Genomic DNA, 18642 nt, shown 5'->3' on the forward strand with positions numbered 1-18642 from the left:
CAACCTGAGGCAGCTCAGCCTGCTTTAAAACACAACTCTCACACAGTATACAGCTGGCGCACCCACATACTCAGGGGCTGCATCCCCCTCCTCACCCCTACCTCCACTGCCCAGCTTCCACCTGTTTACTGCATGTGAAGGCCTATTTCATCCTGAAACATGCACTTTGCATGATCCACCTGAAACTAGTCACACATTAGTCAAACTGATGAGAGATTGTGTAAGGTTACTCTCTCGACTTCCCCTCCGCCCCCCACTATCCTCGTTTATCTCTCACTCAGAAAATGTCATATACTCTGGCAGCACAACCATCTAGGGAAAGTGCAGAAGATCATTAGTTCTGCTGCTATAGCGGACCTAGTGCTCTAATTGCAACAGCCCTACAAGAAAACCCCAATATTATACAGCTGAAATGCTGGAAATAATGACTCAGAGAGTTTAGAAGATACCACATGTGCTAATAAATATAATAATCTAATGAATATGACCTACTCTGATCTAAGAGAATCAAAGTTTCCGATTAAACAGCATATCCCTCCTATGAATTTTCCTTTCCCAGGGTGACAGGCTAGGTTAAAGATTAAAGATTGCAGCACCCTTATTTCCTTATTAAGTCAAGGTCAAGCCCCTGATGCAGAACTAGTAGGCATGACGTCACGCGAGTGACCTTCAGCCGCAGGTTAACGACAGCTCTAAGGGGCTGAAATGGCCAAGTGTCCGCCAAGGCTACACTCAATGCCACTGCACCCTCTCTTTGGGCCAAAGGCTGCAGGCTTCACTTAGGCAAAGTTCCCATTGACTTCAATGAGAGTTTTGCCCCCTGAATGAGGAGTAAGAGTCTTATTTGGCCTTTTCTTTCTACCCCCAACGGGACCCACCCTGCCACTCCAAATATAGTCCCTTAGTGTTATTTTGGCATTTGGCACCTGGCCACTCCAAATATAGTCCCTTAGTGTTACTTTGGCATTAAAGAAGATTGGGGAGAGGGTTCTGTAATTCTTCACTGTATGTTAGCTTTTTAGATAGCAAAAAGACTGTCAGCCAAAAAGCTTCCTACTGCTGTGTCATTGATATCAAGGTTCCCCCTTCTACTTACTGATTCAAATATTTCAAACTACAACTGCAAATATCTATATGTATTACCTCTATATCCCATCGGTTCATTTTATCCATCCATCATGCTAAAGAAGACCAATTTCCTTGCGGTATCTATCTTCCTGGGTTTATAAAAATCACTCTATATCCTACATAATTCCAAGCCTGCATCCAGGGCCAATACTTGTTGCATCTCTTTTAGAGTTTGATTAATTACCCTGGAACTTAGGAAAACTAAACTACATGTGGCAAGAAGATCATCTCTACAATTTTGTCCTGAAAGCTGCCAGTTATAGATGTATTTTCTTCTATTTACATTAAAAATTGGAACAAATATATCTGTATCTTAAAAGGTATATCTATATAAATATATAGAAGTGTCAATTTTTCTTTAGCTTGAAGATGTTGATCATTTATTACAAAAATAAACGAATAAATACAACAATATATTGTTGTTTTCAACAGGATAAATATTTTACAAATATATAATTTAAAAAAACAAATTTAATTGTTAAAATTATTTAAAATATTACACTTATTGATAAAATTATCAATAGTATATACTGCATTTCATATTAGAACCAATTATTCTCTAAACGTTCCATTTAAAACCATTCATACAAAACAAATTATGAGCATTGTAATGTGCAAACACCAGTCACTACATTAAAGCATAAGGAATCTTTAAAGATAATTTCAGAAATGAACCGTTGTATTTTTAAACCAAGGTATAGCTCTTCGTTATGTTCCGAAAATATGTGGACCAACAGCAGTGAGGTGACTATTTTAAATACACCTGAAAATGATTTATAGCACACAGACTAGCCGGGGAAAAGATGGGATGTCAAGGAGAAAACTAGGGCGCGGTAGAAGACTGCAGAATATGAAAATGTAAACTAAAAATAATCACATCTCGGGATTACCCAGACTGATCAAACACAACTTTGTAAAACATTTGGCTTTCCTTTAGGTAGAAAAATAATAATAAGGAAAAATGATGAAGACTCAGTTACCAAACACAGAACACTGATATTATAAATGAATACAATTACTAAATTCATTAAGAGATCTGGCGATATATAACAGTATTTTCATTATTTACATGTGTAACAATATAACCCTTAACACAAAACCTCTTACTTATTATCTACCTCTTATTATCCCTTAGACTCACAACCCTGAAGTTCCTAAATACATTCAAATGATTCAATTTCTTATTGGGGTGGGTGGGGGGAAAACATGGCCTCACTTTTTGCGCACAGTAAGTGCACAGAATTGACAGATTTTGCACGTTCCTACTACCAAATGTTATTCCTCTAGTGTAAAAATCAGCCCTTCTTATGCAGAAATCCGCAAAGGTTGTCTTTTAATAGAAACCAGTGTGAAGCCTAATGTAGCTCTTTGTTGTCATCCAAATCCAGTAACCAAATACCACTAAGAAATTTAAATAGACCTACTCACTCCATGTCTAATAAGCCACCACCCTTCATGTGTGAAAAATAGGATTCCACCTCACGTGTTAATAGTATCCACCACATAAAAACAAACCCACTGCTTCCAAACTGGAGGTCCTTTCTCTGATTTCCCTTGCATGTAGCAAAATTCATGATTCCTCCTCTCCTTCCTTCCCTCCCTTTCTCCCCCCTCCCCTTATAAAATTACTGGGAAGCTCTTAAATTAAACAAAGAGAATAAATGAAATTGTCTTGTATCCTTTCACTTTCCCTTTTTCTAATATGGCCTTTTCGGATTTCACAAATCAAAACGAGTGTGATATTTACTACGATCTGGTGTTAAAATAATGCATCCCAGTACACGGCTATATGGTTGGATTTGATTTATGAAAGTGACACAAGGCCTGTCAAAAAGGAATAAATGTGTGTTGTTTCTACAGCAGTTTTCTGGGGTTTTAACCCCAGCATCAATATCACATAGCGAGAAAGAAGGGAGGGAGGAAGAAAATGGGAGAACGGGGGAAACCAGAGAGTATTGAAAGCTTACATTAATAAAAAAATAAAATATTTCTCTATAATACGTTTTCAGGGGATTACATAGAGGCATTAAATTTAGATCTGTAGTTTCGACAACATTACCAATTCAAAATGAAGAGTTGAAATATTCATTCACTTGTGTGTATATTGCAATAAATTTAGCAGATAAATATGACAGCCTACCTAGTGCATCTATTGGCATCTTAAACGTTACTTATACACACATTTGTTGTAAAAAAGGAATGGCAACACTATAGTCGAGTGAAGGAAAAACTGTACTACACCACTGCACACCTCGTACAAAAAAGCCTAAAACAAACAAACAAACAACAACAACAACAAAAATGGTAAACTATGAGGACCGTAGGTAGGATTTTGAAAGTATCATCTCTATATTTTTTTTTGAAAAAAGTACCTTTCTTTAAATTATAACGATAAATTAAATACAAATATTATACAGACATTAAATGTGTCAAAATAACTTATACTTAAAAAAACCCTAGCCTTCGTTTCTTAGTTTGAAAAGAGAGAAAAGAGACTAAACTTTTAAAAACAAAACTGCTTTCAGTATTAGCCATTAATTATCAGTCCATACACTTACACATCTACTGCACTGAAGTTTAATCTTAAAATAAAACAATTATTTTAAAGAACGTGGCCTTTTATTCTCTAATCTTGCCTTACTATCCCATTACACAGGGATATTTATGGAAAACTCTACGGAAATTTACTTTGTATACGGATTTATAAGAAATGAGTACTGTACTAAAATGCTAACAGCATGAATACTGGAACTCTGCATTTCCAGATACCTGAAGGAGATACCAGATACAGAAAGCAGGTCATCCTTAGTTCTACCATTTAAATATTTGCAATATTTCCTTAAGAGAACTTTTTCGACACAGTGTTTATGCATCAGACACAGACTATTTCATTCTAACAAATTTATTTTCTCAATCAGCTCTTACGGAATCACTACTCAAATTAAATTACAATCAAATTATCACATCAAAAGATACCCTTATTACCTAACAACTGTCCATATTTTCATTTCATTTTGATTTGTGCTCGTCTGAAAAAAACACTTAATACAAGATCTGGGGAAAAATAAATTACCGTTTTGCAGCAGTTCATAGGTATTCTGAATAAAATATTAAAAGAAGTCATTTAATGAAAATATAAAGCAAATATTTTTAGATCAACAACGGATCTAACAATTCTATATTGCCGTCTTTTTGAAAAGTCTGTTTATTAAAACCTACCAAAAACACTGCTTGGAAATGGCAGTATTATATAATCACATCCACAGCACCCATTCAATCAAAGTTGGCAACGGATTTAGGAGAGGAGAAGTTCAGATAAGTGCAGCTGCAGATGCTCAAGTACTTCTAAATCCCTTTATCTGAATCAGTCCAGAAATAAAAATAAAAATATTAATAAAAAAAATATTAGCAGTGGATTTTTTTAAGGAATCTTCCATGATGATTGGCAGCCGTCAGGAGCACGACTTTGACAGCCCTAAATTATTTCCCTTTCTCTGGCTGTTTCCCTTAATTCATGAAAAGTCCTTTTATAGAGCTCGAACTTTAGGGACCAACAACCTCTCCTCTTTTTTTCTCACGGTGTCTGTCCCTCCCCCCCTTTTTCAGGGTCAGCTTTCGGTATGCGGGTATTTATTCCTATATATATATATATATAGGAATAAATATATTTGCTTCCCTATACAGTCTGCTTGTGTTTAGTGCAGTGTGCATATTTCCCTTTTTCCCCCCTGGAGAAAGTGACCCTTTTCAATTTGCAGGATACTCCCCCCACCCCCAGAATTGATATCTTGCACCAAAATGATGTGGTTTGGCCAAGAAAAACAGGGTCCTGGAATGCAGCAGGCACCCTCCGACCAGGCAGATGATTTTGCTTCTGCTTCCCTTTTTTTGATTGCTCCCATAAAAAAAGAAAAGTGTGTGTGAGAGAAAAAAGTTTCCGTGATTCATATAAGAGAGCCCTTTTAGGGGGGCATTTTTTTTGGGGGGGAGGGCGTAAAGGGAGAGAAGGGGTGGGTGCTGTTCATCGCTGAAATAGGGGATAATTTAGAAATGTTTACCAAAAAAAAAGAAGAAAAAAAGAAAGAAAAAACATCTGCAGTTTTGGTGCATTATGCATCTCCACCCCCTCCCCACCACAATATAAATGCTAGCGCTCGGATCGACCTTTTTAAACGTTTCATATAGCTATCTATATCTATATCTATGTATATATAGATATATATAGTCTATATATAGATAGATAGATAGTCGAAACAAGTCTGGATTTTTGTGTGTGTGGTGTTGTTGTCGGTCCCCCTCCCCCTTTCCCTTTCTCGCCTCTCTTCCTTTCCCTTACTGTTGTGACTCTCACTGCACACTTGTTTGCAGTCCATGGTGTGGGGGCGGCGTGTCGGAGTTCACGTTGCCGACCTGGGAGTAGACATCGTCGGGGGTCTGCTGCTGTATCCCCGGGGGGGTCATCCTTTTCTCTTTCTGCCTCCGATTGCAAAACCAAACCCTGACCACCTCCTTTTCCAGCTGCAGACTGTCCGCTAGGTTCGTAATCTCCTGGGCGGAGGGTTTGGGGCATTTCAGAAAGTGACTCTCCAAGGCCCCCTTGACACTCACCTCGATGGAGGTCCGCTTCTTCCTCTTCCTGCCCTGGGCTGCGATCTTGTCGATGCTAGTGGGGCTGCCCGTGGAGGAGTCGGCTTCCTCCAGCCACTTGTTCAACAAAGGCTTGAGCTTGCACATGTTCTTGAAGCTGAGCTGCAGAGCCTCAAACCTGCAGATGGTGGTCTGGGAGAAGACGTTCCCGTACAGGGTGCCCAGGGCCAAGCCCACATCTGCCTGCGTGAAGCCCAGCTTTATCCGCCGCTGCTTGAACTGCTTGGCGAACTGCTCCAGGTCATCCGAGGTCGGCGTGTCCTCATCCGAGTGGGGGTCATGGCTGTTGACCCCGCCGTGGTGCTGCTGGTGGTGCTGATGCTGGTGGTGGTGGTGATGGTGGTGGCTGGGGTGATCCCCCAGCTCTGGCGTGTCTCCCCTCACCAGTCCCGGGTGCACTAAGCTCTGACTGCCAGGGGGAGGGCTCAGCATCCCGTTCACCGTGAACCCCCCCGGCTGGGAATAGATGAGCGATTGCTGCTGCTGTCCCCCGGCCATGGACGGGAGGTGGGCGGCGGTGGTGGCTCCCCAAGCGCCCGGGTGGCCCTGGTGTGGGGGACCCAGGTGGGGTGGCCTGTGGTGCAGCGCCGTGCCGCCGTGCAGGTCGTCTCGGCCGGAGTTGCCTTTCACATCGGGCTGCTGCTGCTGCTGCTGCTGCTGGGGGCTGCCGCTCATCCCCACCGGGCTGGTGGACCAGGGCGAGCCGGCTTCCACGGCGGCGGCTGCGGCGGCGGCGGCAGCGGCGGCTGCATGAGGCAGGGCTGTCACCCACTGGTGGGCATGGCTCAGCATATGGCCGCCGTTGCTAGCAGCCATTGCTCCCTGCATGAAGTCACTTTGGACCATTTTGACGGAGGGGTCGCCCCGGTAGCCGCCGGAGACCGAGGTGACGGCGACGCTGCCCGGCTGCATGCCCCCTCCTCCCGAGTCCGAGTGCACGATGGAGCCGGCGGACAGGATGCTGTTGCTGGGTAGGTAAGGGTTAGAAGCCGCGGTGGCCATTCCGCTCCCCCACCCCCCTGCCTGCTGGCGTGCCACCAATCCGCACAACTGGGGGCTCTTCGGCTCCCTTTGTCAACACCCTCTCCCGGGAACTCGCGCTGCTCCGCAGGAACCGGGGCTCGCCTCCTCACCAGCCGCTTTGGCTTTTGGCCCCGATCTCCCGTGAGCTCCGTTCACCTGTTAACGCCCGGGCTGCTTCTTTTAAAAAAAAAAAAAAAAAAAAAAAAAAAATCAAAGCTCAAAAACAGGGGAGAGGGGGGGACACAACGACGAGCCCCCTTCTCCTTCTCCCCGTCACTCCCTCAGGAGCACATCTCGCCCTCGCAGCCTGCCCCTGCCGGAGCGAAACTTTTTCTTCCCCTTCCTCCTCGAAGGGTTTGTGCGCGCGGGTGGCTTTTCTCTCGCGCTCCCTCTTTTCGCTCTCGCCCTGCTCGGCTCCTGGCTCTCGCCTCCTCCTCCTCCTCTTCTCTTGCCAAGTTTGGTCGGTGTCCTAGGAAAACTTCCTGGGCTGAGGATGGTGGCGGCGGTGCTGGGGATGCTGCTGCTGCATGTCTCAAAGTTGGGCTCTCGCAGGAGCACTTTGTCCCCTTTGAAACGCAAGTCCCTTTGGAGCCTTCTCGCTGGAGGCACGGGCTGGGTGAGACATCTTCCCTCCGCCCTGCCTCCCTTTTGGGCAGTTTAAAAAAAAGAAAAAGAGGGAAAAAAAAGAAAAGAAAAAAGGAGGGAGGTTGAAAGACGGTTCTCCTTCCCTTGCAAGGTTGGTGGTTAATTCCAGCAGCGGGCTGCGGGAGGAGGAGCGCCTGGGCAGAGAGGTGTGCGTATGTGTGTGTGCATCTAGGGGCTCCTTGGTACACTAACTCCAGTGGGGGAAGTTGGCTGCTGCCAGGCTTGCAGAGCGTGCCCGGGTGGTGCTGGGAGGAGAGCAGCGCGGCTCGTCCCCACCGGCTCGCTCTCCCTGACAGCTCTCTCTCTCTCTCTCTCTCCCCGTCCCTCCCTCACAGCGCGGGGACTGCCGAATGTTTACCCTCCGCCGAGCGCGCGCACCACCACCACCACACTTTCCCAAATACAAGGAAGTCGAGCGCGAGGGCCCCCGCTGATTGGAGACCCGCTGCGTGATTGACAGAGCCAGAATGACTGGCTCCGGACGCGAGGCCCCCCCTTCCGGCCGTTCCGATTGGTTGCTTTTTAATTTAGGCAAAGTGGCGTAGAAGCTGGAAATCTGCCCCCCCCCACTCACCCCCCGCTCCCTTCCCGGCCCCTCCTCTTCTTCTCCCCTCAACGTCTTAACTCTTAACGCCCAGCGGATAAATCTGAGTTCTCCCAGCACAGAGCAACTTGGGTATGTGGGGGAGGGGGAGAGAGGGAGAAAAAAACCCCTTGGGCATGCGGGGTGGGGGGGTGGCGGGGGGAGAGGGAAGGAATGAAAAGAAAGATGAGGGGAAGAGAGAAAAACACTATCTAATAATGCATTTATTTTACTTGTATGCACATGAGTCTCCTCATGGGCGAATAATTCCCATCATCTGTAAGCAGCCATTGTATATAGGCTACAGTCTACATAAATCAAACAGTCATCACCTACAGAAGGAAGCGTCCTGTTCTGTTTCAAAGTTTTGTATTCCATTTATCTCTCTCTACATATGTCAGAAAGGCAAAGTGCGGGAGCTAATATCTTTTTAAGATTTACTAAGGTTTTTGGCCAGTCTCCACCGTCATGATCCCTTACCAGATCTTAGACTGAAGCTAACATGGCAAGTTATTCTCTTAATTACATGCAATCAGCCACACGCTTCTTTGTTTTAGTTTCTGAGTTCCCCTGTATGTATGGGAACTAGAATGCAGCTCATATGTCTTTGGACACTTATATGGATAGCTGCACCGAACTGTTTAATATCAACAATATTTGAGAGGATGCACAATAAAATGCCTTTACCACATAGAACAGCTCAAGCTGCTGACCACGTGTATTATTATAAAATATGTTAAACCTGAATCCTCATCATAAAAAAATCCAAATTGAATCCTGCTCTAGATCCACCAAACAATCCCCTGTCCCCATTTCCTACTGATATACGTATATCAGTATACATATATATATATGGGTTTTTCCCCATTATTTTTTATTATTCTGCAAACGCTGGTATTTCGCAGGAAACCGATCTGGTTGTATGAAACGTTTTATTATTTCTAGTCCAGCTGAAAGAGTTAAGGGGGGCGGGGGAAGGAGAAGGAGAGAGAGAGAGAGAGAGAGAGAGATGCGACCAAGCGGAAACGCTGCACACAGGCAACCTCAGTGAACCAAGAAAAAAGAGAAAGTGGCAACCAAAACAAGGGCAAATTGAACACTCCTCGGGGATTTCCAATGAAATAACACAATTCGGACATTCAAGGAACACATCTTTACTAATGATTGTGTTTGTGTTGTGTAATCCATACAGGCTACCTATCCGTCATGTATAATGCATATACACATATAGTGTGTGTGCGCGCGCCTATGGATAGAAAAATGCATTATGTTTACATTAAAATGTGAAACATAACGCTCCCCTCTTTCAGTTGATAATTTCCCCCACAAAATTCAGCTAGTTGAATTCATCTTCTAGCACAGACTACATCCCCAATAGCAAGTATGCAGCATTTGCGTGATTTGAAGATTAACTGTAGACTAGCAGAATTTATTTAGGACCCTGTCCAGGTCCTTGCTTGCATGGTGAAAGATACCATCTTAGGTAGGTTTAGAAAAACCATTAATGTGAAGTATACAGATCTGAAGAGTAATGGTAACTAAACCCTAAACGTAACGATTTTTTTTGTTCCCATGCGTCCTCCAAAGGTTTCATTTTATATGTATAAAAGATCTAACACAGATTTCATTGAATAAATCTGAGATCTCCAGGTGCAGACGTTTGAATAGTCAGTGCCAGAACCCCATGTTTTCCTTTCCAGCCGATTTTGCTTGGATCAGGCTCAAAAACCGAGTGAGTCTCGTGGTTTTGTTTACACTGAATGGGGAGGATAGGAACGGTGCCATGGGGCCGTCTTTCATTAATATACAGTGAGGATTTTGTCTAAATTACTGCTATGAATTTCACAGTACACGCTTTCAAAAGCCGTCTCAGGTGGCCTGATGAAACGTGATAGCGCCTCTGCAAACAGATCTACATTCTTTAAAAAATCCTAAAAATATTGTACACACGCACACCAAAAAATAAGCTTGTGTTGGAGTTTTGTGTTTTATTAAAAAAACAACAAAAAACAAAACAAAAAACAACAGCCAACAACAACTTAGTTCCTCAACTCTCGCCCACCCCCTCCCTTGCAGAGTGTGATTGTTTTGTCTGGAAAAAAAAATCCAAAGTATAACAAGGGGAGAACAGTTAGTGCTGATTTTCATTTGCATAAATTTTCATATATTTTGGTGAAAATAATAGACAAGTGGAGAGCTGGGCTTAGTGGAGTCAGTGCAAAGGAAAATCTTAGCATGGATCGTTTCGCTGGAGTTGAGAACATGGTTTTTCCCCTGTCACCTTATTAAAACAAAAAAAAATTACAAAATTTTAAAAAAGCCCTCTAAATCCTGGAAGTCTGGTCGGTAAGTGTTTTTCATTTTTTTCTCTATTTTTGTTTTATTTAAAGTCCTGTGAATCTATTTTTAAAAGCTTAGGAAAAGACAGGGAACCCATGGCAACTCTCTGGAAGGAAGCAAGCCTAATGAAAAAAAAAAATCACCAGCGCCCTCCCACCCCCCAAACAAAAAACCGCCTTAGTGAAATATTACATAAAAAGCTCATTCCAAAGCTCAAGGCAGTAAAGCAATTCTTTAGTACTGGAAAGTCTTCTGGTTACTACTTCACTTTTCTGGGCACTGTTAATTATTGTAGCACTCAGGGGGGAAAAAAGCCCTAGAAAATATTATGGATTCTAAAGTGTGAAGGATTATAAATATTTATTGTTTTCAAATGTTTCTTCAGGAGAATCTCTTCCGATGACTGGGGAAAATCAGCTTTGAACAGCAGTAGTGTGCTGAGGGGCAAGGCAAAAAGTAGAGAAGTGGACACCTGCTGAGAGCTGGGGAGTGAAATAAACCAGTCCGGTGCTGGGGGAGGAAGATGAAGAGGAGAAGGAGGAGGAGAGCTATGGTGCATACACAGGGTTAATATTGTAACTAGGGAACAGACGGTTAAGCACAACATCTAGAGCTCTGTAGTGAAAGTCCATCAGAAAGAGTATAATCAATCAAAACTAACCAGGACATCCCTTCATTTTATTCTCAAAGGAGATTGTGGCTTGAGCATTACAAACCAGATTTCACTTTGTTTCTCATTTCTGACAGTTTTCCTTGTCCCTAGATCCACTTTCCCTGAATTCCCATCTAATTGAGAGGTATAGTCTAATGATCTGAAACTCTTTTACAGCGTTTAGGTGAGTGTGATAAATAATGTGATAAATAATGTAAGGTGAAATTAGTAGGCCAGGTACTCCTACTGAAAACTTTACCCAGGCTTAAATATCCATTGCATTACTTTCATTTATTTTAATTTTATTTTATTTGCACTCTTTTGCTCTTTTGGATACACAACAGCTCGTGATCATTGTAATTCCCTAGAATTAGTTACTTCTTTGGAAACGGTCGATACTCAAATCAATAAAATGACTTGTAAAACTAGGGAGGTATAGGTTTCAATTTTGGGGGAGAAGAATCGCTCATTTTCCACTTCTTGATGACGGTCTCAGCGTCTCTTTTGACTGGGGTTAACTCTGTGTTCTCCATTGGAACAGATGCCGTATAGAGCTGCTCCCTCAAGATCATTTGTTTCCTTGATGGGGGAACATTTCTGAGCAGAACATATTGGTTGCCATAGAGAAAGAAATAAAAGGAAGAACACTAGTCACATTAAGCTATATGTTTGTGCACTGGGCTTTAGATAAAAGGACCCTCGTTCAGCCAAAGAGAACGAAGCCAAACCAGAGCTTTCTAGCTTCACTAAAACTAGCTTTATTTTGTTTTGGACTTTTACAGTTGAAACATATAAGATAATTTTATTGGTTGTCGTTAATTTTATATGATACGGTTTGCAGAACAAAATAAACTTTTGAAGTGCTCAGTGAGAGCACTGATGGTCAGCAGGGGGCGCACTGATGCGGCTCAGAACCTGGTGAGTAAAACGCTACTACATTGAACAACAATTCTATTCCTCCAGAGTTGTCAGAGGAACAAATGCCCTCTCCAAACTATATGTGTCTATGATATTTTATATAGTTATATAAATGGTGACATCAAAATAGTGAACTCGTGGGGTGGATAAAGAGGCTAAAGTAAATTTATGTCCTAAATACAACAGACTTAAGTCCAAATAGAACTGTCACACCGCTAAGATAGAAACACAAGATTCTACATTGGGCTTTACAGTTTGACTAATAGTTAAAAAGCCATCCTAAAAGTTGTTAATTTGGTGCATTATCTTAAAGTGAGCTAAGACCTCCAAGTAAGTGAAATCAGTTAAATAAATAAAAACATCATTTCAGGGTAACCTAATGTATCACACAGACTTTGTCCAAATAAAGCTTTTAAACCGCTGCAGATACAACAAAGAGAATCCAGGGTGTCTTTACATCATGTAATATTTAATTGCCATTTTAAACCTTCAGAAGTATCTGCAATGTTCCCGATAAAGTAGCCACTCACTCTCTTTCAATTACTTCACTATCTCGAATGTAGCTATAAAATAACATTATGTTAACAATCTAGATCATCTGAAGTCCGTGTCACTAAACACATGCAAAAACTACACAAGAAGTTCCAGTTGTAGATATTTACAGACATAAAATAATCTTAACTTCGGTGTCTGCTCAGATTTTCTGTCGTTTTGCAAACATATTGTACATAGTCTTAACATATTGCTCAAGGAGCCCATTCCTGTTAGTTATTTTTCTAGGTGGCTGCATGGGACACATAAGTAAGTAATTTACTTCTGTGATTTTATTGATAAGTACATATGTTTATTCTTATGAAGGTCTATCTGTATATCTATATGCACACCAGCAAGTTAACATTCCTTTAGCACCAGCTAAACACCTGTAAAAGGGGAAGTGCCAGGAAGCGCTGGTGGGGCAAGCGCACGTTTGATGCATAACCATAACAATCTCTGCCAGGCGGTAAAGACAGGTTCTCTCCAACTAGAACTTCGTCAGTTTCAGTGTGACTGCAAGTTTTATTCTTTGTCTTTACAATATAAAGACCAATTAAATCCTGGAAATAGTATTGCCCATAAATGTGGTATCTGGTGGAAAGCTAAGTCACTGGTCAAAAACATAATAGAGAGAAGTAAACAGCAAAAGAAACAATGAAAAAATAGACATTTCTCTTTTTTGCCATGTGCAAAATGTTCACATGCCTTCACTTTTACAACTGAGTTAAGCCTTGCCGTGTATTGAACATGACTGAAAATACATGGAGATATTTACAGGACTAAAACTTCCCACCTTACCGCATTTGCCAAAGAAAGCAACGACTATTTCCAAGACTATTAGGGTACATATCTAGAGTGCAATTTTCTTCACAAGCGTCACCACATAATCTTGGATTTAGCATTGTTTATCAAACAGTTTTTGGACATATGACCACGGGATTTTGAGTTTAGAGAGGCCAGTGATGGTTAATATTCCATATTTGAAAAATATTGCATTTTAGTGCAGTTCGTGCTTTGTCTTTTTTCTACCTCAAATGCAACTTGAATTTATAGTCCAAGAAAACAATTCTAGTAGGTCAACTCCTCAGTCTTATTCCTGTATGACTCACTGTCTGTATACGTAGAAGCGAATAAAAGCAAATAGAAAACATTAACACTTAAAACGAGCAACAAGTTAATTTGATAGAGTTACTTTCCATGCTGGCTGTTAAAGATATTATTTGGATGTGACCGCCACGTTTATGCCTTAAATACCAGGACAATTAAAACAAAGCTACAAAGAGTTTTTTTATTATTATTATTATTTTGTCCGGAAAGACTCATTTGCAAAATGAAGAACAGTGCCGAGGTATTGGGAAATACAAAGTGGCTTTTTACTGTATTTAGTATTCATCTACTTATATTCGAGAATGATTAGGTGTGTAATAATATAATTGTGGAGAGCAACTGCCTAATTAGCATTTACAAATTAAAATGTTAAACAAAGACATGCTACATATACAGTATGCTATATGTAAAATGTTTTCCTTTATAATAGAGCAGTCAGATGAAAAGGTGGAGTTGACTGGATTCCAGATTTGTAGCATTCCTGGATAATGTGATTTGCTCTGTTTTTAAACCTTACCCATATAGTAGTTCATATAAGCGTTGATAGCTGAACAAGAGATATTACACCAGCCAATCTGGAGAAAAGAGGAAAATATACATATTACTTCTAAAGGCTTACAGTAACAAGGAGATACACAATAGGCAGGATGATCTTTTATCCATACATTTAATTGTGAAGGTTCCAGTATGAACCTTATTTATTGTTTAGGGTAATAAATAATTTCTGATTCTGTAATAAATTAGTAACATAACACAGTACTACACATACAATTAAGATATATTTGAAAATATAGGTACGTTTAGAACAGCACATTTCTGATATTATACACTCTATTGTGTTTAGGGTGCACCTAACATGCATAGTAATGAAAGTTCTCAAATGAATAGAATAATCTATCTGCTGGCTTGAGTTCCATGTAGACACATTGCATATGAAACTTAATGTCACCACCTCCCTTAAAATTCTCCGGATAGATAGTTACAACCTAGCTCCTCAAACATGTAGATTTTTATTTATAAGAATAATTGTTCATGTAGCAACGTAAAAAAGGATTTACAAGTTAGCGTCTTTCAAAGGCTGTGGAAACCTTAGCCTTGCTTTCATTAGACATATTCTGATTTGCTTGCTGGCCATCTCAATCGCATTTCACATTTAAAAAAAATCTATATGCATTACATAGATTTTCTTTTACGCGCATAAGACTGGCAGTCTCTTAGTGGATAAGAGGGTGAATAATTGTGGTACACCAGAAAACAGTTCGTGCAGTTTGGCAGCTCTGTTTTTTATTATTAGATTTTTTGACATTTGAACTTGTCTATTGTCTGAGGAGCTCAGTGCAGATTGCAGTAGGTCAAGCTTAAGGCTGCTCTTTTTGGCATTTCACACAAACATGCACATGCTGTCTATTCTCCTTTAGTGAATGCAAGAGCTACATTTTTGCTGATGCTGTTGTTGTTGTTGTTGTTTTCCTTGGGAGATATAATCTGGTTGATATTTTCATGATCGCGTGGTTATTTTTTCTCATTTTGGATCCATTCCTAATATATCTACATTTCTTGATGTTTGATACTTTTAAGTACTCAGTCGCTTTTACAGCAGTATGATTTCAAGCCTCAAAATGTTTGAAAAGGGGACTTCAGTAGCTCTGGGATTAAATGATTTATTTCCCTGAAGCTACACTCAACTCTATCATGACTCCTACAGTCAAAAGTTAACATCGTTCATCATTTCTTTGCAACCTCCTCCCTAAATTCAACCCTCTGATCCTACTTTTTAAAAATTCTTGTTGCTTGATGGGGTTGTGAAGGAGGAGATCCTGAGCTCCTAACATGGATTTGTATACTTCCCACTACAATTTTGCAATCTCTGAAGCAAGGAACCTACCATAACAATAGTAGCAATGGTGAGTTTTGGGCCTTTTACACTGTTTGGTTGAAATGATCAAACAAACACGCCCACAAACAGTGGTTTATTAAAGATCCACTTTTTAAAAATAAAATGTAAAGAACAATTTTATACTGTTGAAGGGAGGGATGTGAGGCAAACTGAGTGAATCCCACATAGGAAAGTCATTTTATGCTCGCAAAAGACAGGAATGAATTCTAACTAACTTTTCCCTTGCGTGATTTACGCTTTTTGACTGAGACTTTCTCCTAATCTGCCTCGGTGCATTGATTGAAGCGGAGCTGCAGCCGAGCTCTGTCTATAGCTGCTTTTAATTTAAATTTCTTTCTAAAAAAATGCAGCATTTCTCTCTTCTCTCAGCACCCCCACTCCCTTTAACAAGCGTCTGATAACGCGTTTAAAGCTTGTTATTCGAACGCTCAGATCAGCATGCAGAAATGTAATTGCATCGTTTTTCACCAGGAAAGAAAAGAAGAGGGGGAAAAAAAAAACACCTAAAGAAACCGTAAATGCTGAGTCACTGTAATGCGGTCATTGGGTAAACACGAGAGAGATGCTGGCATCTTATTGAAAACCCTGGTGCAAATCGCATCCCCTATCTTCAGGCTTGAGAGCCCTCCTCCCTAGCCTGGATTTATTAATCCAGACTTTGAATAAAGTGGCAAAACCGCAGCCAGAGCCCTCCTTTGTCACTGGATCTCCTCTTCAGGCACCATGAGACCTGCTTTGTTATGGTGGAATAAGATAAACATTGCACTACCATTTCAGCTGCCCATAACGTGCTTCAGGATGTGGGGGGACTACAGGCCAGTTCACCTACTGTTACAAAGGAAGGGAAAGCAGGTTTAGTTCTGATCTTGGTTTGCTTATTTCATTAGGCCTTTTAAAAGTATATTGCTCCGCATTGGGGGAGAAAAGCACTTTCCAAAACAAAAGAAAAAAAATCTAGATATTGAAACAATAACAAAGGTGGAATGTTTCCTTCTTATTTAACAAGATCTTTTGTACAAGGCTGTTTTCTGGGGCCCCACTACCTCCCCTTTGAACTGCTTAGAGCACTTTGTTGTGGTTTGCTTACCATTGCCCCGGTTTGAGAGGTATATATGGCTTCAGGTATGTGTGACTGAATCTCATGAAATGACAGAGCTTCATAGGTCTCTGGCTGCTGGATTGAATGAGGAGAGTTGAAAACAGTTTGCAGCAAGCCCTGCAGTGGGAAACAAAGAGGCAGAAATGTTGAGAGACCAAGGAGAGGCAGATCTACAGAGAGGCACTAGGCTTCCCAGAGATGCTTTTGCTTCTCTGTGGGGAACAGAGGAGCATCCGTTGGGCTGTCTTTGAGGTTGAGGGCTGGACTGGACAGCCCACACTGAATCAGGAGCATTCAGAGTAAATTAATACGAGTTCACATTGTTTTGAAATGCTGCTATTGTATTCGAGAGAGGGGTGGATTTTTTTGTGCCTTCTAAAGGTGAGTGCAGATTGCAATAGTTGCGGCTCTGTTTTTGTTTGTCAAATAGGGCTCTTCTCCTGGGAGAGGGGCATGTGGCGGATCCCAGCCCAGGATTACATTAATCAAAGCATTATTTCCCCAGGGATGCACAACACAAATGATAGTAAATCCTAATAAAATTGGATCGCTGAGAAATTGAACGCTTAAAGTAATCTGCTCTGCCTGATAAAAACTTCAAATGTATAAGATATTGTGTCCCCCACCCTCAAACACCTAAGGTATCATCAGCGTGTGTGTATGAAATATTGTATATTATATATATAAAAGATCAAGCAGTGTATAGTCTGACAGACTCATCACTATATACCATATGAAAAACAAAACACCCCCTACTATTTGCAACATCCATAGGTTATTACCCTACAGAATCGATATAATAAACTCATTTAGGTAGTGGATTTTCTCTCTCATATATCTGAAGTCAAAATGGGCCCCAGTAATAGATTCTCATGATCTGCATCTCATTAGGGGAAATGTACACTTTTAATATTGACACTATGGGGAAAAAAAGACTTGAATGGTTGAAGCTGAGTTTAAACATTCTTAGAGAGGATCAGTTACAGAAGGAAACAATGCCGGGATAAGCAGCCGTTGGTGGAGGGAGGGGAATTGTTCCCGAGGCTGTTATTTTGTCTAAAATGTACGGCATGCTTCACTGTCTGTCAGTTATAAACAGGCCCTACAGACCGCTCCTTCGCCTGTGTGCTGGGGTCAGTGCAGCTCGAGGGAAGCCGCTAGGGATTCGCTACCTTCAGGTTCTCAGCCCCAGCTACTTCCTCTCTGCAGAAGAAAAGTTTGTTTGTAGCTGAAGTAGGAGAAACGACAGTGGGCTCAATGAACCCCACCGTGCAATGCAAAAGTGGACGGCTAACACTTTCAACACACGCCTTGGGCACCAGGAGATGGATCTGGGAGCATCCTTCCCCCTCTCCAGCACACGGGCAACTTTTTGAAAAAACATACAAACAAACAAAAAAACAACAACAACCCTGCAATTAAAATAGCAACCTCCAAGCACCAATGAATTCCTTTTTTTTTTTAGTCTGCCGGGGTGCGTTGAAGCCAAGCTGCACGGACAAAATGTGCTGCTGTGGGATCCACCGCGGCGCAAGCGATCCTGTAGCAGCGAAGCCGCCCGTCAGCTGGCAGCTTTTCACGGCTCACACGGGCGCGAGGCGGGAGGAGGACGGCGGAAAGGCAAACACAGCAGATGTATCTTAATTGCTTTCATCGGCTCGGCCTGACCCTTCCCGGAGCCTCGCAAGACAAGGGCTGGCTGCTGCTCCCCCCCTGCCCGAGCCACCTACCGCGCGGGGTCCCCACTCCCCCCGCCCGAGCCCTGCGGACGGACTGACACCGGCGCAGCAGCGGCACCTGGATGGGGAGAGCTGCACAGACTGGCAGGTAGATCAATCCGGCTCGGGGAAGAAAAAGGGGGGCAACCCCCCCTAAATGACGCAATCGATTCTCCAGCCTTGGCTCCCACTTGGGCTGGTGCAGTTGCAGGAGCCCAATCCCCCCCCCCCCCCAGCCCCTTCCTCCCCGCTTTCTAGTGCATCTCCTTAGGACTGGGGCGGGCGCGGGGGGGCGACGACTGCCGAGTCCCGCTCCTCTCCGCTGCCAAACGGGAGCCGCCGGCCGTGGCG

General features: G+C 42.2%; 1 protein-coding gene and 1 long non-coding RNA gene across 3 annotated transcripts; both read right to left on the reverse strand.

Annotated features, from left to right (window-relative positions):
• Positions 1-5410: 5410 nt before the first annotated feature.
• POU3F3 (POU class 3 homeobox 3) lies at positions 5411-6956 on the reverse strand. Its single transcript, XM_024204266.3, has one exon. It carries the CDS (start codon positions 6775-6777, stop codon positions 5476-5478), a length of 1302 nt encoding a protein of 433 aa, XP_024060034.1. The 5' UTR covers positions 6778-6956; the 3' UTR covers positions 5411-5475.
• Positions 6957-13744: 6788 nt separating this feature from the next.
• Positions 13745-18498, reverse strand: LOC112109757. Of its 2 annotated transcripts, XR_002908342.3 has the most exons (3): positions 18371-18498; positions 16562-16690; positions 13745-14152 (listed from the first exon to the last, which is right to left on the reverse strand). It is a non-coding gene; the product is annotated as an uncharacterized LOC112109757 (long non-coding RNA). The 2 variants fall into 2 exon arrangements; XR_003899891.1 differs by lacking the exon at positions 18371-18498 and having other exon boundaries at positions 16562-16941.
• Positions 18499-18642: the final 144 nt, after the last annotated feature.

This window comes from Terrapene carolina, unplaced genomic scaffold (genome assembly GCF_002925995.2).
Source record: "Terrapene carolina triunguis isolate 2854851 unplaced genomic scaffold, T_m_triunguis-2.0 Scaffold21, whole genome shotgun sequence".
NCBI lineage: Eukaryota > Metazoa > Chordata > Testudines > Emydidae > Terrapene > Terrapene triunguis.